Raw genomic sequence first — 23366 nt, forward strand, 5'->3', positions numbered from 1 at the left:
ATTACATCTTTAAAAAATTTGAGACAAAATATAGGTTTTTATCAATATCTGCGATACACTATTACCGTAAAGTACATAATTCTAAGAAAATTTAAAAAATTTTTTTCTTAACGTTTTTTTTGACATTTTTTGTTTCAATTTCTTATTTTTGAGAATTTTTAACTGAAAATTTTAGAATGTTAACCAATTTTGTATTTTTATACATAATATTTAAAAATCATTATTTTAGTGTCAAAAACATTTAAAAATAGAATAAAAAATTTTTTTTCAAAATGTTAACATTTTAAAAGAAATTGTATTCTTTTAACTTCATTAATCTTCTCCTAATTTATCTAAATTTTTTTACTTTTATTTCAATTTCAACGATTTTTTTTTCTCTTAGCATTATCTACATTACGGTATTCTAAAGAAAAATTAAAGAAATTAATGATCAGAGCAAATTTAGAAAAATTAGAACTTTTTGTTAATCAAAACCTATTTTTTTTTATCAAAGACAATCCATGAAAATAACAATGAATAATTCATTAAAAAAATCCATCATAATTAAATTTTTAATTATCATAATTATGAATTTCAAGAATTTGCGTCTTAATTTCTCTCAAGAACCTTCAAAACTAAATTTGTTTACGAAAAACCCCCCTCGTTTTTAATAATTAATCGCCAAACAAAAGCGGCAACAAACAAAATCAATCATTGAAAATTAACGAATTTTTACCACAAATCGACATTGCATGGCAAGTCCTCGCACAGACATTCAAAAGGAAAATTGATTATAATGATGGTAAACAGTCTTCGTCGTTGTAATGTCAAAACATTCTAAATTGTTTTTTTTTTGTTGGTCAGTAAGTTTCTGACAATTGAACCAATTTGACCGTTTTTTAAAAGAAAAATACCCCAAAAGAAAAGAAAAACAATGAAAATAGTTTTAAAAGAAAATTCAGCCACAAAAGAAAATGTAAATGAACTAAAAGGAAAAGCACGTCCTTGAAATTATTGCCACCAATTAGGAACATTTCAAGTTCATGCAAAAGCAATTTCCGTCATCGAAAAAACAGTAAAGCTGTAATTAAATTGATTACTTACCACGAATCAATAAAAAAGCAGCAAAAAAATGAGTTCAAGAGACATTAAAGACTTGAGATCCCGTTTCATGAAGAGACTGACCTTTACAAATATCATCGGTGAGTAAAATGGAGACGTCTGGTTCTCATAATAATCAAATATTTACAAACAATTGGTACTACAAACACTAAACAAACACACAAAAAAATTGAAAACCAAACAAAAGAAGAGTCAATTTAAAAATAAAAAAAAAATTAGAGAACAGTAAAATCATCTGTTTTCTCGTCGTGCCGCCGTCGACGCCGCATGTGTTTCTGTATAAATAAATTTTATATAATAATAAATGAATAAAATGTCTACGTATCTCGCCTATTTTTACGGCGTGACAGAGAAAAGGTGTGCTCAGTGTTCTCTCGGTCTTGCGTTCGGCATGAAGTAAAAAGTTGATCGGAAAAACATTTTCTCATTCACACGTGTCCTTGTTGTTGTTGTTATTTTTATTATTAGTAACGGGTGTCAGGCTATATAATTTATTTTGAGTTTATTACTTTCCTGATCAATAGTTCGACAGGACAAAAGGTGAGGAAAAAACAGGTGAAAAGTTGTATTTTTAGACAGTGAAATTAAAAGAAAGTAATTTTCTATAGTAGACAAGCTATTATTAGAAACAAACGAACACAAATTTTAGTTTGACAAAGATGAGAGATAAATCACCTGTTGCTTGGTAGTTTGTTTTGAGAGTGAGTGAAAACATCAGAATTTTTGATGTGAAATGTCAAAAAATTAAAAATGAAAAGAAAAGTTATGAAAATCAAAAAAGGTCAAGGTTTCCATTTTTTAAAGCAGTAAAAGGTGTTTAAAAAATTTAAATGAAATACCAGAAAAAAAAATTATGAATAAAAATCGTAAAAAAAATTTTTTTAAGCTTATGATTAAATAAAAAAAATCAACAGAAATTCAAGTGAAATTTTTTAAAAGTTTTTTGTAATGCTTATCTTAAGCTTAAAAAGCTGTTTTAGATTCAATTTTTGTATAAAACTAATTTTTATAGTTAAAAAAAAGTACACGAAGAGTCTAAAAAACATTAAATTTTCTTTGATGAAAATTTAACTACAAAGTCTCATGTTTTTCATTTTTTCGGAAAAACTGAGAAAGTAGCTTAAATTTATTAAGATAATTTTTTTAAAGTAAGTTTTCAACAATTTTTTTTTTATTTTTTGATAAAAAAAAAATGTGAAAATGTTTTCTTTTTTTTATAATAATTCATGAATAATTTTGTTTTCACAAATACTGTTTTTCTAAAAAAATTGAAAAAAAATAGGAAAAATTTAAAGTAAAATTATATAGAATTGAAAGAAGTTTTGACTTTGCCGCGGATAATCATAAAGAAGTTGGATTTGGTTGTTGGCTACTCTCCGCTTGGTAGATACTTGGATGAGTTTTGGGCCTTGCAAGGGTGACAACTGTTCAGGTTACGTTTTCAATTTGTAACTTCTAAATGGGATTTTGTATGTAAAGGCTTTTCTCTCTGCTCGATTATTAAGAAATATTTGTTCATTGAACAGTGGAGAAGTTTAATAAAATGAAATTTACTAAAAAAAGGCGTCATTCATTAATGGCGTCAGCAATAAATTCATTTTTTTATTCTTGATTGAAATTTAAATTAAGTCTTTAATAAATTTAAATTTAAAACCTTAGTTAAAATTTTCCATTTGGCTCTTTTTTAATTTTATACTTCAAACAAAATATATTTAACTTTTTCTAATTGAATTTAATATATCCATTGTTTTTTAAAATACAAATATTTTTGACATATTTTGGAATTTTTATATTAAAAAATCATGAAAAATTACTGTTTATGAAATTTTTAATTACGTCATTTTCTATTGAAATTTCATTTTTTTTTTTTTTACGTGACCAAAATTATTTTTTTTCAAAAATTTTTATTTTGGGAAAAAACTCAAATTAATTCAAAATTAAAATAAACTAAAATTAAATAAATTACAAACGTCTTTTCAATTTCAAACTTTAAAACGTTAAAAAATTACAAAAAAAAATTATTTTTTTATTTTCCCCCCCTCGAAATAATTCAAAAAAAAATCAAAAATTTTTATTCGCCTTAAGTAAAAATTAATTAAAAATAAATTTTTATTATTGAATTTTTATTCGAAAGTTTAAAAGTTCTTTTCTAAATTGTTGAAAACTTTGTCCTTAACTAAGAGACAAATTATTGATAGGTATTTGTTGAAAACATGATTTATGAAGCGACGAAGGATTAAAAAAATAATGTTGAATGTATCACAAAAAAAAAATCAATTATTTAGAACAATTTTTGTCTACGAAATTTTATTTTTTTTTTAAACTTTCAACTATTAATTAAAAATCATAAAATTTCGTAGACAAAAATTGTTCTAAAAAAACTTTTCCTTTAACATTTAGACGCATTTAACATTCCCTTTTAATCCTCCGTCGCTCCATAAATCATGTTTTCCAAACAAATACCAACCAATAATTTGTCTCTTGACAATAATTAAGCTCCCCCAAAAATTTAGGTCAAGGCTATACTTTCCTTTTATCGACTGGAAAAATGTGACCGAAAACAATCGATGAATTTTTCCTGTCAACAATCCATCGTTAATGACAGGAAAATTAAATCAATTACCACGTAAAACTAACTAACGCCAACTAACCATTAAATCATTCATAAAAACTGTTAAAATATTTATCCAATACCGTGACATTTTGATTTCCAAGCTTATCAATTTCCGATATTCTCTACTTCCTTTTTCTCTCCAGCATTTTTTTTAAAGCTGTACTGAGCACAAACCGGCTTAACTTTAAACAAATATCTCGCAAATCTCTCGTCCTTGACCATGTTTGTACTTTACGATCGTACAGAATGATTTTTTTGTTAACTCGTTATTAGTATTCAATGAATGAAATGCGTTTATTTTAATATTTTTGTGTATCTATTTCTACGAAAAAAATTAAATAAATATAGAAAAATTGTACGTAGACGTGATAACTAAGTCAGGTTCGTGACTCAAAAATTTAAAATTTTTATATTGAAACCCTTTTAATTTCTCGTCTCTGTCACTCAATCCAACTTCAAGCAAAAAAAAAATGTTTTATTATTCATTTCTGTAGGTGCTGGTAGTAAACACAGACTTGCATACATAGCAAATAATCGAGGACAAACATGCTGTCTGATGTTTTAATTGAGCATAATCGAACAGTTTATTTTAAGTCGTCAACAGTTGTACTTCTGCATTTTTAATAACGTGGCTTATTTTTTTTTTATTTATTTTAATTTTTTTAATAAAAAAAATAAATTTTCTTAAAAAAAACAGTTTTGTGCTATTTTTGCATTGATTTTGTGTGAAATGTAAAGCACACGTGACCAGTTTTCGATTCAAGTTTCAACTTGCAAAGCAACATCATCGAAGCACGTGACTTGGCTCACGTTGAAATTTCTTGTGTTTTGTTCCAGATTTGAAGAAACCAAACAGAAAATGAATTAAAATTGTGTTAAAAGTTGATAAAAGACCTCGATAGATAATAAAAAAAAATTGCTTAATAATTTTGTTGGCAATACAGATAAATAATAACGAGTGCAAGTGCATGTAAAAAAATAATTATTTTATTATTGAGGTTGCATAAATATTTTACTTGGAGAGAATTTTTATTACTATTGTGTTACAAAAATGAGGAGTAAGTATCTACATTTTATCAAGTTTATGAGTTTTTATTGCTGGAAATTTCCAGGTGCTCGTAAAGTTTTATGAGTTAATTGTTAGAAATATTAAATAGAAGCGAAAATTTTCTATTGAATTTAGAAATTAGTTGCACTTTTTAAATAATTTTTTAAATATTTTTTAATTTTTTACATTTTCGTACTCCTCAAAGACAAACTTGTGAATAATACTGCTTCAAAAATTTTCAATTCATTACAAAATTGTTAAAAAAAAATAAACTAAAGTTGCTAAAAAGTATTCAAACCTTCATATTCGGAGTAAAATCTAACCTAAAATACTTTTTAACATTTTCGTACTCCTCAAAGTTATTTTAAAATAAAAAACAAATTATTGTTAAAAATTTAAGATTGGATGTCAAAAAATATTGAAATTCAGCTTAAAAGCTGCTTTGAGTTCAAACATTATCCAAAAACACTTTTTCACATTTTTGTACTCCTCAGTCAAGCACGACGGACAAACAGAACGGACAGACACTTTTTCAAACAAAACTTGATTTTTTTTAAATCCCATTAAAAATAGCACAGTAGACAAAACAATAAACAATAAATAATAAAAAAAAAAGCTAAAAAAATTTCAGACACTAACCCAACATTAACATTTTTTATCTTTATTACTCCTCGTGATCGTACGAGTGATGCGCAATGTGCTTCTGAGTAATAAATAATTACGACTTTTTGTGACAGGCCTTCTTCCTGTAACGTGCTACAAAACGCTCCAAATTTTTTAAGATAAATATTTACATATCTCTATAATCTTTTTATCATTTTGACATTTACTTGGACAAACTTAGATAAGAAGTTGCGATCTATTTTTGGCTTTAATCTGTTTGCTCTGAGAGACTCGTGAAACATTTTTTTTTAAATTTCTCAAAGAGATAAAAAAAAAGTTTTTAAAATAGAGAGAAACTGAGAGAGTACTGATCGTCATTGATCTTTAACCTGATGTCGATAAAAAATGTATTTCCTATGTGAACTCAATAGCTTTGAACGTGCCAAAATTAACTGAAATTTTCCACTCATTTATTTATATACAATGAGTTCTATTTTTATTTTTAATTGAGCGGTATTGGTAATCATTGATTAACATGTACTCATCGTTGAAATGACGAAACTGAAGAAAGTAAGGCAATAAATAGCAACCTTGAACATCGATTAATTGATTAGACTTTCGTTTTTGGTCAATATTCGCAAACAAAATTTTGTAGTTTTTTGTGTTGAATATTTCTCTTTCAAATATATACAAAAGTAGAAGTTTTTGGTTTGAATTAAAGAAAAATTAAAAATTAGGTTTTAATTTTATTACTGAGGCTAATGCAACAATGAAAAATGTTTCAGTTTTCATTGTAATTATTTTTAAAAATTTTTCTATTTTTTAAATGTTTGTTTTTTTTATTTTCTACAAAAATCAATCCATGCTAAAGTTACCTTAACCAGGCTTTAGAACCCAAAATGAAAAAGTTACTATTGAAGAACATCCATAAATGAACCGAAGCGAACCAGAGCTGATCAAATACCAAAAACCTTTAACATGGTACATGAAAAGACGATTCTATTGGTGCCTTCTGTGATTCTTAATGAAAGCACAATGCTTCCATCTCAAAATACATCTCTTAAAATACAAATCAGAAGCACATGCCATTTTTTTTAACACATCGATCAAAACTCAAAGTTCAAACTTGACAACCAATTACGGAAAAGAAGATTTATTTATCGAATTAAAAAAAATTGCAAAATTCAGCTGTTTAACAAAACGGAGTAAAAAGCATACTTAATTAAACAAAATCAGTCAATTTTGAAGTTGGATGGAAAAAAATGAAAACAGATCTAACTGAGGATATTTTATATAAAAATCAAAATTCCATAAAACTATCGAGATTTAAGAGTTCTTAAACTCATAAAAAGTACTAAATTCAAATGAAAAATGTGAGAATTCTATACATGAAAATTTAATAAACGATCAAAAATGTATATTCGTTGTTAACTAAAAAGGGACTTTAAAAAGTTAACTTTTGAAAAAAATAATTATCTATCCCTCAAATTTAAAAAAAATCTAACATTCTACTTTAATCAATAAATTTTTCTCTTCATTATTTAAAAAAAATATTTAAAACCCAAAACAATTTCAATAATTGCTCTGGCCTTAAAGAAAATTATTCCATTCTCTCATTTTATTGATATGCAAGCAAATATCAATTTGATGACAATTCACTTTCATTATTTGTCGCGCTCATATCTCTCTAAATCTTCTTCACAAAAAATCTAAACTAACACTCTATTCCTAATTAAAATACTCAGAGTCTTCTAAAAGTCCGCTAAGTACCTAACGATGATGGCAATGATGATACCTACAAACAATGATGACGATACAAATATATCGCAACAACAACACTCATACTCGCATCCACGTTCCATATGGCAACGCCATACAGCGATATGCTAACAGAACAACAATAATAATAATATTATTAACGACGATCTGATAACTAATTCAGTAAAAAAAAAAACTTTTATTACACACTCACCATATTCACGTTCAGTTTCTCCCTGGACTCGAGACCGAATGGATTGTGTGCATCTTCAGCGGGAAGAGAAGAAAAAATAAATAAATATTTTTTTAAAGTTTTTTTTTTGTTTTAAAATTTGTTGTTAAAAAAAAGAAAAATATTTTGAAAGTGTCGTGTGTCGTCGGAAAAAAATTATCCAAATATTTTTAATAAACAAAGTGAACGAACGACCAATTTGTTGTCAAAACAAGACAATTCTAGTAAATAAATAAATGTAAGTTTTTCGTCTAGTTAAAATTATTATCAAATAATTGCAAAAAAATGAAAACAAAGAAATTAGCATCGAACTGTGAAACGAAAGTCAAAATAATAATTCCAAAAGTCATTTTTGCGAAGAAAACTCAAGTCATGTGCCTGCAATTGATGACGAAACAACCAGCGTGATTCTTTAATAAATATTGATTATGATCATCTGATGATATTGTGGATAAAAAATTGAAAAAAAATAAAATAATTCAAGGTTAATTTAAAATTATAGCAATTCAATTGATTTTGCGATTGTGACATTTTTTGCAGGAATTTGTTTATCAGAAATATTTTTAAAAAATATTTAAGTGAAATTTTCATATCGCAGCTCTTCAAGACCAAACCACCTGATGAATGTGATAAAAAAGTAACGGAATGTAATTGAATCATGTGATAAGCAAAAGTCTTTTCTGCTACTATGTGTCGGTAATCCATACAAACGAACAACCGTAGAGCTGTAGTCGCATAAGAAGTAGTACCTTAAAGCTACACGAGACACTATTTCTACTTATATTTATCCAAAGAGTAATAATTTGTGAACATTTGAGTGTAATTAGAGTGGCTAAGAAATTTTTAAAAGGTTATTTTTGGTGCCTTTTATGGATTATAATGGAGTTATATTTAAATTAAAAATTTGACAGGTGTCGAAATATTTATTGAAGTGATAATTTTTGATTATTTTATGAGTTTTATGAAAAAAAAAAAAAATAAGTAGTTAACATCATCCTGAAAATGTGACATTTAAATTTAAAAAAAAATTGACAGCTGTCAAAATTTTTAAATTAAAAATTCTTCTTAAAATAAAAACTTTTAAAATTAATTAATTTATTAATTTTAAATTAATAAAAAATGAAAAATTATTAGAAAATTTAAAAATAAAAAAATTAAATTGTTTAAAAAAATTAAAAATATAATCGAATTTTTGACATCTGTCAATTTTTTACAATTTTTTGACTATGAAAATTATTTTTCCTGTTAGCTTTACAAGATTTTGTGAGCCAAAGATTTAAATTTTGTTCATAACTAATAAAAACTTTAAATTGTTAAAAATTTGATTGTTAGTAAAAATTTTGACAGCTGTCATAATTCTTAATTTTTCAAAATATGACATTTGAATCATTCGTAAACTTTAAATATTCTATTTTTAGTCAGAATTGACACAACTAACCTTAAAATGCTAAAAATTAATATTTTGACAGAATTGTGACAGCTGTCATACTTCTTGACATTTAAAAAAGTGACAGCTGGATCATTCTTGAACTCAAATATTCGATTTTTGATCTGAATTGACAAAAACTAAACTCAAAATATAAAAAATTTACATTTTGACAGAATTTTTGACAGCTGTCATAAATTTCAAAATATGACAGTTGACTTAATCTTTGGAAAAATTTTAATTTTTATGAAATTTTTGAATTCTCGTTCCCAATTTAGACAACTTTGAGTCTTTGATAAGTTCAAAATTTGAAATTTATCTAAAGACAGCTGTCAAACTTTAACTGTCAGAATTGACTTAACTTGTCAGAATTCAAAGTTTAAATATTTTTTTTTAAATTTTGAAAAATTCTGTCCATCCTAATTGCTAAACACTTGTCAAACAAATACATCAGCATTGCAATCATCATAAAACAAAAAAAAAAAACATCTGACAAACAAATAGCTTTTCGATACACTCCCGTGATATTGTTTTACATGACTCCATCACAAAAAAGTCAAAACAACTGAGCTGAACGAATGCACGAAGATAATGAATAAATTCAGACAAGCAAATTGTTGCAAGTGCAAATTTTTACATTCACGAGTTTTAAATTAAAATTATTGAAAAAAAAATTAACGTTTCTCGTCGCCTAGCTTTTTTTTTAGAGCGATTAAATGAAAAAATACAAGTAAACAACGATGAGCTTTCATGCATGATTTCCCTCGTCGTCAATAGCTGTTGCTTCTAATTAAGAATTAATTTTTAATGACAGTTTCAATGAATTGAAAAAAAGTGTTTTTGAAAAAACAATTAAGGAAAGTAGTTGATAAAAAGGCTTTTGGGATGATTAATTTTATAAAAAGCCTTTTTGAGTAAAAAACTGGTTTAAATAAGTCACGAGACTTGTTGCTTTTTGTGTATCTATGGACCTATGTACGTACGTAAGAAAATTTTGTATGCCTCCGGTTTACCATTAAAAATAATTTTTACTGCTTTTGACGCCATCTAGCGGTCTTTTAATGAACTAAAATTATTTTGACCGTTTTTTTTTTGAATTAGCATGTCGACGATTTTCTCAAGTGTCAACGCCTGGTATTTTACTTCAAGAAAAATTTTTTAAAATTATTTTCCAATTATTATCAAGTCACAAATTAATTCAGCCTAGAAATTAAAAAAAAACAAGCAACTGACGAATTTTTAATCAAAATCGATTAAATTGTTCAACACTCTGGCAATTTTTTAATGAATTATGCAAATTTTCTATCAAATTATTGTCACAACATTCAACTTGCAATTTATCACACGCAACATTGTCAATCACATGATGTGTTCCATGAGATGTGGGCTTAAACTATAATTAAGCACGAAAAAAAAAACTTCTAAATTTTTTCTCACACCTCGACAATTTTTTTTTTGTTTTGTATTAAAATCTCTCAAGATTGTTTGAAATTTCAATTATCATCTAGATGAATTTACGTCAATTTCGAAGTTTTATTTAGTAACGAAATTAATTTGATAAAGATTTTCGAACGATTCGTTGGGTAGATTATCGATCTGAAAATAATTTTTGATCCATTCTTGTGTGTGATACTGACGTGATTTGACGAAAAATTTAAAAAAAAATATTTTTAGTGATGTAATAAAATTTTTATCTTTTTTTTAAAGAGATAATTTTTGAAAAAATAAATAAAAGATTTGTGGAGATAGAAAAAAAAGTGTTAAGTAATTGTTAGGCAAATAATTTTTTTTTGAAGCATGGGACGTGCGATAAGAGCTTTATCGGCGAATATACAAGCGAAAGATGTTCGGAATCTGGGTAAGGGGTTATAAAATGTAGAAGCGGTGACTTTTTTTGAAGGTTTTTCATGCAACAAAATGTTGTCAAGGATTTTTTAATGGAATTTTTGTGGAATTTCTTTTGAACAATAAGGCGTTTCCATTAAATTTATTTAAAAATTATTTTTTTTCCATTTTTAAATATTTTTTTAAAAAATTTAAAATATGAAAAAAAAAAATTAATTTGTGTTTTTAACCTTTTATTTATTTAAAAAAAAAAAAATTTTTTAAATATTGAGGAAAATTTCCGTAAAGTCTTTAAATTTTTAATAAATTTATGAAAATTCTAAAAATTTTTAATTTTTTTTTTTTTTAAATTTTTAAAATAATTAATTTAAAGTTTATTAATTCAAATTTTTAAAATTTAATTTTTTTTTTAATTTTTTATGAATTTTAAAAAAATGAATTTTTATCACTTTTTATATTTAAAATCATTTTATTTGATTTTTTAAAAAATATTTTGTAAAATGCACATTAATATAATTAAGAAATTTATTAAAATTAAATAAGAAATCAGGTTTCTAGTCTTTGATTTTCATAAAAAAAACTTGTTCTTTAAATCAATTTGTCAGTAACATGAGATGACTTATTGATAAATAAACTAATTTTATTCATATAATTTACAGCAATTTGCATCTTAAAGCCATTAAAGCTTTGAAAAGTTTTTCAACCTCTCAATTAACTTAGATTTTATTCAATTTTATCAACAAAAAAAGCAGTAAATAATTTTGACAGCTTAGTTTTTGACATAAATTATGAGATTTTTTACAATATTTGTCATAATTTCAAATATTTAGCAATTTTTAAGTATTTTTTTTATTAAAAATTTTCAAAATAAATTAAAAAATGTCGTATTTTTACATTTAAAAATCGCTTTGAAATTAAAATTTATACAAAATTTTTGACAGCTGTCATTAATTGTGAACTGTCAAAATTTATAAACGAAGTTTTTGCTTTAAATTTTTATCCATAAATAAATTTTGAGAACGTTTCTTAAATTATTTGACCCAAAAAAAAATAATTTTTGATTAAAATTTAAGTCTATAAAATAACTTTGACATTTACGAAATTTGACAGATGTCAAAAATATTTAGAAAACCTCACATTTAAAAATGTTCATAATCAAAAACATAAGTTTTTGTAAAAAAAAACATAAAATTATAAAAAAATTAAATTCTGGGATAATTCATCGAAAATTATGTCAACTGTCAAAATCTTAAAAATGACAGCTGTCAAAATTTTCAATAAATTTAATTTTTCTTTATGAATTATTTAATTTAAATTATTATAAATTTGTAAAAATGAATTTAAAAAATTTCAAAAAAATTAAAATTTAATTTAAATGTCAAAAAATTCCTGTCAAAATAATTTTTAAAAAATTAATCCGTTAAACCTTTCATGGAGTTGCCTGGTTATCTTTCACAAAATCAATCAGGAAATCAATTTATAACGAAACTTGTCTTAAACTCATTACTTAATAACTAATTAAAGTTGTACAAAACTGCATTTGCGGTCACAACTCAGTAGTAGGTAGTTGAAAGAAATATTGCCGTCTGTCTTTTGATAAAGAAAAAAATAATTTTCAGGGATGTACAAAAAAGGTTCTTATCAAAAAAAAATTAAAAAATTTCTCACACTTATCAATTACTCAGCAATAATGTGACACCTTGCACACATTGACGAAATTTCAACACATTCATAAATTTAATAAATTTTGAGAACATAAGAAACTCAAAAAAAAGACAATTACACTCACACTTGCTCGTTCACTTATCTTTTTAATTTTTTTTTTTCGTAAGTCGTGTACGCAGCTGTCTCGTGTCGACACAAAATATAATTGTCGTTGTCTGCGTCTTGTTACCTGTTGCATACGGCGACGACGACGACAGCAGCACACCTTGTTTAAAAGATATTGAAATCAGTCCACGTTTGATAATTGTCGTGTCGATAACTGTTTTGTCTCGCAGACGCTCGCGCATATTTAATCAAAAAAATCAAGTTAAACGTGTTAACTTAAAGATCAAAGAAAAGAGGCAACGAAACAAAAAAATCTCCAATTATCGTAAAAAGAGACATTTTTTCTTAAAGGGTTATTGATGAATAATGTCAACAAGAAAAAATTCGTAAAAAAAATTTTTTTTTCGTGTCTTATCAGTTGACTTGATCGCCGCGCGGTTTCATTGATGAGTTGCCTCTAGTCAAAAATAGAGTAGGACTGAGAAATAGTGAAATTTGAAAAAAATTATTTTTTTTTTAAATTTAATCGAGGAGTTGGAATTAAATAGCAACCATGAGAAATGCGGACTATGTTCCAAGTAAGAAGGAAAAATTAAAAAAAAAAATAAATTAAATAAATAAAACTGTTGATTCAAAGTTTAAGGCGCTCCATGATAAATGTCTTCTTATCAGTGTGTGACAAGAATTGAATGGGTTTTATGGCAGGCAGTGTAGCAATGTGTAGTTAATTGTTTTGATATGATGTCACATGGGGGATTTTTAAAAATGTCTGCGGTGCTGCCGGTTTTTTTTTCAATTAATTTAAATTTTAAAGGGAAAATTTGTTATTGTGGTTTATGCGTTTTAATTAAAAAAGAGGAAAAACTTAATTTTAATTATTTTATTTTCTCAAAGGAAATTTAAAAAAAAAAATTTATTTTTATTTTTAAATTTAAAAAGATGAAATTGAGAAAAAAATAAAAAAAATTGAGAAAAATAATTTTTTTTTATTAAATTTAAATTAATTATTAAAAAAAAATGTAATAAAAATAATTATGTTTTAACGTAATTATTTTTAACTTTAAATTTATTTTTTCTTTAAATAAAATTAGTAAATTAAATAAAATAATTTTTCTTTTAATTAAAAAAATTAAATTTCCTAAGGAATAAAATTAACTCAATCTTAGAAAATATTTTAAATTGACCTTTTGAGAGTGAAAAATTTTCTATGAATTTTTTTTTTAATTTTTGAGATATTTAAACATTTTTTTTCTTCTAAAATTAAAATTATAAAAAAATAATTATTTAAGATTTTAATTATTTAAAAATAGAAAAATCAATCAATTTTAGTTCAATTTGAATAAATTTTTTATCTTTATTTTTATCGTAAAATTTTATTTTCTTTTTTCAATTTTTGCACATAAAGACTTAAATTTTTTTTACAAATTTTTATTCCTGATTATTCTTGAAAGTCTTTCAAAAAAAAGTTTTATAAAATTTAATCAAATATAATTTAATTAAAAATTTTGATGAAATTTGTGTTAAATTGGCAAAAAATTTTAATAAATTTATTTGTATAATTTTTTTATTAAAAAACGGGCAATTTTTAACATTTAAAAAAATTATGCCAACTTAAAAAATACCTTTATTAAAATAAATTGAAGATTTTCTTAGAATTTTTCAAAAATTTTTTTTTCTATTTTTTTAAAAGTTGTCACAATTTTCATAGTATAAAGTTAAAAAATTATTTAAAAAAAATTAAAAAAAATATTTACAATTTTTTGTAAAATCAACATATTTACAAATTTAAAAAAAAATTAAATTTAAATATTAAGATTTTAGCTCTGACTTTAATTAATTAACAAAAAAAATGTTGATGGTTCTGAAGAAATTTTTTTTAATATTAAAATTTTTTAAAATAAATCTTTTCTCGTAAAATCCTAAAATTTTAAAATAAAAAAAAATCTTACCTTTTTCTAATCCAAATTTTAATGATAATTCTCATTTTTAAACTTTTACAGTTCCACAAGGGGAGGCTCAGCCACGCCCAACTAACACAATGGGTGCCATGTTCCGCAGCGAGGAAATGGCTTTATGCCAAATGTTCATCCAGCCCGAAGCTGCTTACACGTCACTTTCGGAGCTCGGCGAAATCGGAGCTGTTCAATTTCGTGACGTAAGTCCCATTTAATCAATTTTTCCTCGAAATCACTTAAAAAACCACTTTAACTTTTCCAGTTAAATCCCGAAGTGAACGCCTTTCAACGGAAATTCGTCAGCGAAGTGCGTCGTTGCGACGAAATGGAACGCAAACTGCGCTACGTGGAAACGGAAATGAAGAAAGATTCCGTCAACTGCCCCGATGTCGGCGAAGATGACATTCCCCGTGCCCCAAACCCGCGCGAAATCATCGATCTCGAAGCGCATCTCGAGAAAACCGAGAACGAGATCCTAGAATTGTCGCAGAACGCGATTAATCTGAAATCGAACTATTTGGAGCTCACGGAGTTGCGAAACGTACTCGAGCGTACGCATAATTTCTTCTCCGAACACGAAAATGCCGTCAGTTTGGAGGCATTTTCGAACAACGAGGCGGAGCAAGGAGCTCAGCAGATCCGGGGGCGTCTCGGTTTCGTCGCTGGCGTCATTCAACGTGACAAAGTGCCCGGATTTGAGCGTATGTTGTGGCGAATTTCGCGTGGAAACGTCTTTTTGCGTCAAGCGGAGCTGGATGAACCCTTGGAAGACCCCCAAACGGGCAACGAACTCTACAAAACGGTTTTTGTGGCATTTTTCCAAGGTGAGCAGCTCAAATCGCGCATCAAGAAGGTCTGCAGTGGGTATCATGCCTCGTTGTATCCGTGCCCCAACACTTATGACGAGCGCGAAAACATGCTGAAGGGCGTTCGGGTCCGTTTGGAAGACCTCATGATGGTTTTGAACCAAACCAAGGACCATCGCCAGAGAGTTTTGGTGAGCGTTTCGAAGGATTTGCCTCGTTGGCGCATCATGGTGAAGAAAATGAAGGCAATTTATCACACGCTGAACCTTTTTAACATGGATGTCTCCAAAAAATGTCTCATCGGGGAGTGTTGGGTGTCCGTTGCTGACTTGCCAGCAGTTCAAAAAGCCTTATCCGATGGCTCGGCTGCCGTTGGAAGTACAATTCCTTCGTTTTTGAACGTAATTGAGACGAACGAGGCTCCGCCGACTTTCAACCGAACAAACCGCTTCACGCGCGGCTTCCAAAATTTGATCGACGCTTACGGAATCGCGTCTTATCGTGAAGCTAACCCGGCTTTATACACAATTATCACGTTCCCCTTCTTGTTTGGCATCATGTTCGGCGATTTGGGTCACGGATTTATCCTCACTTTGTTCGGTTTGTGGATGGTGGTTTACGAGCGTCGTTTAGGCGCGAAAAAAACCACCAACGAGATCTGGAATATCTTTTTTGGCGGGCGTTACATCATTTTGCTCATGGGATTGTTCTCGATGTACACCGGATTTGTCTACAACGACATCTTTTCGAAAACGATGAACATTTTTGGGACGCGTTGGCGCATAACCTACAACGAATCCACGATTTTGCACAGCAAGGAACTCCAACTGAACCCCGCTTCGGACGATTTAATCGACGATCCCTACCCAATTGGGGTTGATCCGGCATGGGCACTTGCTACCAACAAAATTATCTTCCTCAACTCGTTCAAGATGAAACTTTCGATCATTTTTGGCGTCGTTCATATGATTTTCGGCGTGTGCATGAGTGTCGTGAATTACCGCCATTTCCGCAGGAATTACAGTATTTTCTTGGAATTTTTGCCGCAAATTATTTTCCTTGTCTTGCTCTTTGCTTATATGGTCTTCATGATGTTCGCGAAATGGGTTTGGTATGGACCGAAAATGACAGAATCTGCGTATACGCCTGCTTGTGCGCCCTCTGTGCTGATCTTGTTCATTAACATGATGTTGTTTAAGGAAGCGACGGTGTTGCCAAATTGCAAGGAATTCATGTTCGATTGGCAGGGAACGTTGCAGATGACTTTTGTGTTTATTGCCTTGGCTTGTATTCCGTGGATGTTGTTGGGTAAGCCTTTGTATATCATGTCGCAGAGGAAGAAGCAAGCAAAGGTGAGTTAATTGAAGGATTTTAAGGAATTTTGACAGTTGTGAAAATTTGACAGATGTCAAAATTTTTATTATAATCCAAATTTTTAGGTCTTTTCGATGAATTTTAAGCTAAAAATTAAAATTTGGATTTAAATTTGCCTTTGAAAGTTATAATTTCATAAAAAATTGAGAGATATTTCATAAATGTCAAATTTGACAGATGTCAAAATTGATATTAAATTCAAAAGTTTTCAAAAATTGTAAAATTTTTTCGATAAATTATAAGTTAAAATATGAAATTTGAACTTAAATTTGCCTTTTATAGATTACATTTCCCGAAAAATGAGATATTTTCGTAAATGTCAAAAGTGACAGGTGTCAAATTTTCATTTTACATTGGATTTTCATCAAGTTTAAGCTCTTTTCGATAAATTAGAGACAAAACGGTTCATTTTGAGCTTTTTACGGTTATATTTTTAAAAAAATTGATAGATTTTTCATAACTGTCAAAAGTGACAGATGTCAAAATTTTCGTGTCAATAATTTTTTAAAAATAAATTTAAAGTATTTTTTATCCATTTGATTTAAAAAAATCAATTTTGAACTTTACCTTACTTTAAGTTAAAAGTCTATGAATAACTAAATTGACAGCTGTCAAAATTTTTGATGAAATTAATTTTTTAAACAATTTTTTGTCAAATTTCTTTAACATTTAGTGCTTTTAGCTTTAATTTAAACAAAAATTTAACAAAAACTAAAATTTTAGTAATTTTTTTTAAATTTATCATAAACGTTAAAAATGACAGATGTCAAAAAAATTTTAAAAAGTTGGTTTTTTATTAAATTTTTAAATATTTTAGTTAATTTTAATCAAAATAATATATCTTAAACTTTAAACAACTTAAAATTTTAAATCTGAGTTAAATTGAAATTTATGTCAAAATGACAGCTGTCAAATTTGTCATAAAAACTTAAATTTTTTATCGATTTTAGACCTAATTTTGGTAATTTTAGCTAAAAAATCAATATTTTTCTTTGATTAACTCAAAAATACAAATTTTAGATAAAAGAGTACTAATGTTTATAAAAGACAGCTGTCAAAATTTACTTTGAAATTCAATTTTAAAGCAATAAATATTTATTTTGAGTGTTTTTGATTCAAAAATTTTAAATTTTCAAATAATTTTTATGTTAGTTTTAATCAGATTTTTAATTTTTGGGTCTAAAATTCTTCAAAATTTAGATTTTTCTGAAAATTTTGACATTTGTCATTTTTGACAGCTTAAGAATTTTCGTTTTCTTTTTCATTTTTGAGTATCGGGATGGCTCAAATATTAAAATTTTAATTAAAAATGTCAAAAAAATTAACATTAATATGTCTAAAAATCAAAATTATCGAAAATTTTTGGACAGCTGTCATCCATCAAAAAAAATTTTTTAAACTGAAAATCAATTTTTTTCTTAAATTTCATAAAAAATAATCAAAATATATTTTTCAGGGTCATGGCTACAACGGTGACATCAACCAAGGCATGGAAATGACTCCCGAGAATCCCGAAGCACCCGCCAATGGTCACGCTAATGAAGGCGGCGCTCATGGAGGTCACGACGACGAGCCACTCAGCGAAATTTTCATCCATCAAGCCATCCATACGATTGAATATGTGCTCAGTACTGTCTCTCACACCGCTTCCTACCTGCGTTTGTGGGCTTTGTCCTTGGCTCATGCTCGTAAGTTTTCGATTTTTAACAAAAAATTGTTCAAAAACTAACAAAAATTAAATTTTTCTAGAATTATCTGAAGTATTATGGAACATGGTGCTCCAAATTGGCTTGAAACAAACCGAATATTCGGGAGCTGTCATGTTAGTCATCACTTTTTGCTTCTGGGCTTTGTTCACTTTGGCTATTTTGGTCATGATGGAAGGATTATCAGCCTTCTTGCATACTTTGCGTCTTCATTGGTGAGAATTTTTTTTTGATTTTTTCTCGAAAATTTTTGATTTTTAACAAAAAATTTCAATTTTAGGGTCGAATTCATGAGCAAATTCTACGAAGGTCTTGGATACGTCTTCCAACCGTACTCGTTCAAGGCCATTCTCGATGGAGAAGATACCGAGGAGACCAAATAAGTGTCTCAAACAGTATTTTAACAACGCGCGACTGCGTTATTTTCGTTTATTTCTGTTTTAAAATCATTATTTACCCCCAGTTTTATCGTAGTTGCGTGTTTTTATGTTCACAGTAGTCAGAGAAACGTTAAAAACTTATTACATTGTAACCGTTACTTTCTTTGTTGAAACCGATTTATTGAAAAAATAAAGTTTAACCGAACCGAAAGTGTCATTTTTTATTCATAAGACAATTTATTGAAGATTTTTTGGTATTTTTAGGTCATTCTGTAATCGTAACACGTTTTTAGAGACTTGAAATGAACATTGGGTTAAAAAATTCAAAATTTGCAATGGGTCAAAATTTTTAAATTTTGCATTGGGACAACATTTTTGTGTCTTTACTGACAAAATTCCTGAATGTGCATTGAGAAAAATCTTTAAAATGTGGATTGGGTCATAAATTCAAATTTTTTAATAGGCGAAAAATTCTAGAATGTGCATTGGGATAGAATTAATAAAAGTTCTTTGGGCTAAAATTTCAAAATGTGCGTTGGGGAAATTTTTTGAATTATGCATTGGTATAAGAATTTTTGAATGTATTGTATATTGGACAAAAATTTTTAAATGTTTATTGGGACAAAATTTCAGAATACGCATTGGGTCGAAATAAAAACTTCATTAATTTTATATTGGGACCCAATACATATTCTTAAGTTTTGTCCCAATACAGATTTTAAAATTTTGGCCCAATGAACAATTAAAAGTTTTGGCCCAATAAACATTCAAAAATTTTGTCTTAATGCAGATTTTGTAATTTTGCCCTAATGCACATTGATAAATTTTGTCACAAATCATTCAAAAATTTTCTCCCAATGTACATTTTGAAAATTTGGTTAAATTTACACTAAGAAAATTTTAACCCAATGCATATTTTAAAGTTTTTCCACAATATATATTATAAAATTTTGTCCCAATCTTCAATCAAAAATTTTGTCCCAAAGTACATTCGAAAATTTTGACCCTATGCAATTTGAAAGTTTTGTCCCAATACAGATTTTAAAATTTTGGCCCAATGAACAATTAAAAGTTTTGGCCCAATAAACATTCAAAAATTTTGTCTTAATGCAGATTTTGTAATTTTGCCCTAATGCACATTGATAAATTTTGTCACAAATCATTCAAAAATTTTCTCCCAATGTACATTTTGAAAATTTGGTTAAATTTACACTAAGAAAATTTTAACCCAATGCATATTTTAAAGTTTTTCCACAATATATATTATAAAATTTTGTCCCAATCTTCAATCAAAAATTTTGTCCCAAAGTACATTCGAAAATTTTGACCCTATGCAATTTGAAAAATTTTAGCCCAGTGCAAAATTTGACATTCTTATACTAAAAAAACGAATTTTTTAGCATCTAGAAGCATTTTTATTGCTTTTTCAGTTTGAATATCTTACACGAAAAATTTTGGAATAAAGCTCAGAAGTGGCGGATTGTCATTAAAAGTGCACTAAAAGCATTTACATTTCCTTCTCCATGGTAATGAGTTCCTTAATTCCATCATACATCTCCTTCACTGCCTCGAATTCCGTGAGTCCCAAACGACGTTTATTGGAAATGTCGTAAAATCCATCACTCGAAGCCGTATGTTCGCCTGCCGTTCCTCGAACTTGCAAGTTAAACTTTGCTGCAACTTCTTCAAGTTTCTCCATATCCGCCGACAATTTCGGCAAATTGATATGAACACTCGCCCTGATCGTCGTGCCCAAATTTGTGGGACAAAAAGTCAAAAATCCCAAACGATCGTCACGCGAAAACGGCATTTCCTTCTCGATCATCGCAACGCCGCGCTTCAAACGCCCATAAACCTTGCCCAAGTCACCGCCTTGCTCCATCGAAATAATTCGCAAGTGATCTTCTTCGCAGCACCAAATGAGAAAAGTCTTATCGGCATTGTGAAAAATCCCACGACCCACGGGCCAAAAGCGACAAGCGCCCGCATCCTGCAAATATTCGTCGCCCTCCTTGAACAAAAAGTGATCGTCGATGAGCTGCTGCTGCGTTTCCTTGTCCATGCCCAAGAGAGGGTAGAAATTTCCTTGGTACTCGTCCTCGAAGCATTCCGTGACATTTTTGAGCTTTTCCATAATCGCCTCGTAGTCGCTTTCTTTCATGCACGGATTGAAGGGATGGCTTTCGATGGAACGGGCGCACCGGATTCGCGTCGAACGGATAAACTCGTTGTCGGGATCGAGATTCTCGAATTCGGATTCGTCGCCCCAATTGGTAGCCGGGTGCTGGGCATCGGCGGGAAAGCCGTGATATGCCTCGATGATGGGATTGAAGAGATCAGCAAACGTTGTGTAAGCTTCCTTGTCGGGGGCATAGACGCCAATGTGGGAGTTTGGATGAGCGAGACCTGAAAAGAAGAGAAAAGAAAATTAAAAATTTTGCTCAAGTAAAGAATTTGACAGTTCAAATTTTGACAGCTGTCAAAATTTTTTAAGACAAATTTCCAGTTTTTGTCTTATTTTTAGTTCAAATTAATCGAAATTTTTTCTAATTTTGTAATTTTTCAAAAAAAAACTCACAATTAGAAATTTCATCAAAAATTTTTATTTGACAGATAAAATGTCAAATTTTTGAACTGTCAAAACATTGTCATTTACAAATTTTTAGAGAAATTTTAAAATTCAAGGTAAGTTCTTTTGTAAAAATGTAAAAAATCCTACAAATTTTGAAAAGTTACAAAAAATACTTGAAATACTTAAAAAATTTGATTTAAAAAAATGACATTGACAGATGTCATTAAGTGTCAAAATATTTTCAAAAAATTATTTAATTTGGATTTCAAGAATTTTTTTTCAAAGTTCCAAAATTTAAGAAAAATTTCAAAAAATTTAAATTTAATAATTTGCAGTAATTGACAGTTGATATGACAGCTGTCAAAAAATTTTTTGAAAATTTAAAATTTTTTGAATATTTTTTTAATTTATTTTTTGATTTAAACGAATCTAAAGTCAAAATTCATAAAAATAAAAGCCATAAAGAGCCCTTAAAGTTTTTTAAAAATTTGACAGCTGTCAAAATTTTCTTTCAAATTAAATTTTTTAAAAGAATTTTCAAACTTTTTGGCCATTTGTCTTCTAAATTTAATTCAAAAATTATTTTTTTTTAAATTTTGCTATAAAATTGAAAAAATTAAGCAAATTCCATTAATTTATTTTGACAGTTAATATGACAGATGTCATTTTTTTCCGTAATATCTCATAATTTTATCGAATTTTAATATATTTTTATGTACTTTTAGTAAAAAATGTCTTAAAAATCTTTAAAAAAAATTAAAACTAAAATTTTTGAATGATATTGAAAAATATCTCCTTCTGTCAATTTGACAGCTGTCAAAATTTTTGTTCAAATCAAATTTCTCTTTAAAGATTTTTTTTTTCAAATATTTCGTTCAGTTAAAAATATGATTTTGAGAAAAATTTTATATTTTTTTTATCGAAAATTTTGACAGCTGTCAAAAAAATTCAAATTTTAATCCGTTAACTCACCTGATCGAATGCAATCATACAAAGTCGACTTGAAACTCGTCGATACTTCCTTCAAATTATCCAGCATTTCGCGCGTCAAAAATTGCTGCAAAAGTGACGGCTTCCCATCATAAGCTTGCAACGCCTCAAATCCTTGTTCCAACTGCAAATTCATTTCACTCACACTCAAACGTCTGCGAACGAAAGCAAAAAAAAATTGTTAATCGATAAAAAATCAATCAATCAACAACTCAACGCAACTCACAAATTGCCTTTAACTGAGCTCAATTCGCGCTCAAGTTCTTGAATTCTGGCGAGCGCTTTTTCGTAATTTTCCTTCAACTCGGCGACATCTCCGTCGGATGGGCACGTCTCGCACATTTGTTCGCGAAGGAAACGGACAGCATCGTCTGGTTTTTCGCCCTCTTCGTACAATTTTATCAAAGCTTTCGAGAGACTATCGATGACTCCGGCGCATTCCAGGTACTTTCGGAATTCCTCTCGTTTTTTCTCGAACTGAAAAAAAATTTTTTTTTTTAAAAAAGGTTAAAGGTCAAAAAAAAAATCTGTGCCTTACCGCAGTCATAATTGGTCTCCAATCAATAGAAATTAATTATTTACGGATTTTTATCACAGTTTTTTTTTTATTTATTTTTCAAGGCAATTGACTTTTCTTCAAGTTTTCTTCAGCAATTTTCCAATTATCGGCGCGACACCAACGACTTCCGTTTGATAAATGAATCAATGTTTGCCTTGATGTCGAAATCAACTGTTAGCTAGATAGCGAGTGACAAAAATAGACAAACGAAGAAAACGATTCGCGCATTCTTCGCGCGCTGCTATGGCAACTCAATTTAAACAAATTAATAAAAACACACGAGGGTCCTTCTTCTCACGCAACGTTTTTGCCGTACGGAATTTAAAAAAAAAAAATATTTGTTATTGTTAGCTCATCATCGTCGTGCCGCCGAAATGTTTGTTGTTATTTTTCTTTTCGTTCTGTGTCGGGAAATGGTGGTGACATTGCCATTGAATTGCATGTTTTGAGTCAGCAGCGGTGATGATGACACGATGCGACGCGCAAAAAATGCCGATAATACGTTAAGAAAGCTGCTTAAAAATTTAGGTTTTGAGGCGTTTTTAAGGATTTCGAGGCGAGTTGCGAATTTTATTAAAATTAAAAAAAATAAATTTTAAAAAAAATAAAATTTTAAATAAAAAATAA

At 28.2% G+C, this 23366-nt stretch overlaps 2 protein-coding genes across 4 annotated transcripts; one reads left to right on the forward strand and one right to left on the reverse strand.

Annotated features, from left to right (window-relative positions):
• The first annotated feature begins 1472 nt into the window (after positions 1-1472).
• LOC134835973 (V-type proton ATPase 116 kDa subunit a1-like) lies at positions 1473-18829 on the forward strand. 3 transcript variants are annotated; one of them, XM_063851050.1, is made up of 6 exons: positions 1473-1641; positions 14398-14552; positions 14615-16510; positions 17989-18220; positions 18282-18453; positions 18519-18829. In XM_063851050.1, the coding sequence occupies exons 2-6, from the start codon at positions 14436-14438 to the stop codon at positions 18619-18621; spliced, it is 2520 nt and encodes an 839-aa protein (XP_063707120.1). In that variant the 5' UTR covers positions 1473-1641; positions 14398-14435; the 3' UTR covers positions 18622-18829. The 3 variants fall into 3 exon arrangements, with proteins under 3 accessions (XP_063707120.1, XP_063707119.1, XP_063707118.1); XM_063851049.1 differs by lacking the exon at positions 1473-1641 and adding an exon at positions 7351-7594; XM_063851048.1 differs by lacking the exon at positions 1473-1641 and adding an exon at positions 12598-12975.
• Positions 18830-20043: 1214 nt separating this feature from the next.
• Positions 20044-22862, reverse strand: LOC134836043 (arginine kinase 1-like). Its single transcript, XM_063851167.1, has 4 exons — positions 22719-22862; positions 22407-22657; positions 22163-22335; positions 20044-21024 (listed from the first exon to the last, which is right to left on the reverse strand). Exons 1-4 carry the CDS (start codon positions 22725-22727, stop codon positions 20126-20128), a joined length of 1332 nt encoding a protein of 443 aa, XP_063707237.1. The 5' UTR covers positions 22728-22862; the 3' UTR covers positions 20044-20125.
• Between the last annotated feature and the right edge of the window lie 504 nt (positions 22863-23366).

Source organism: Culicoides brevitarsis, chromosome 3, assembly GCF_036172545.1.
Source record: "Culicoides brevitarsis isolate CSIRO-B50_1 chromosome 3, AGI_CSIRO_Cbre_v1, whole genome shotgun sequence".
NCBI classification, from domain to species: domain Eukaryota; kingdom Metazoa; phylum Arthropoda; class Insecta; order Diptera; family Ceratopogonidae; genus Culicoides; species Culicoides brevitarsis.

Bases quoted from the DNA above. Each gene is read 5' to 3' on its own strand.
- LOC134835973 (XM_063851048.1), top strand. From the start codon at position 12,951: ATGAGAAATGCGGACTATGTTCCAA. The intron at 12,976-14,397 runs GTAAGAAGGAAA...AAACTTTTACAG, and splicing joins AAATGCGGACTATGTTCCAA to TTCCACAAGGGGAGGCTCAG. The intron at 18,221-18,281 runs GTAAGTTTTCGA...AAATTTTTCTAG, and splicing joins TTTGTCCTTGGCTCATGCTC to AATTATCTGAAGTATTATGG.
- LOC134836043 (XM_063851167.1), bottom strand. The intron at 22,336-22,406 runs GTGAGTTGCGTT...TTTCGTTCGCAG, and splicing joins AGCTCAGTTAAAGGCAATTT to ACGTTTGAGTGTGAGTGAAA. The intron at 21,025-22,162 runs GTGAGTTAACGG...TCTTCTTTTCAG, and splicing joins GTATGATTGCATTCGATCAG to GTCTCGCTCATCCAAACTCC.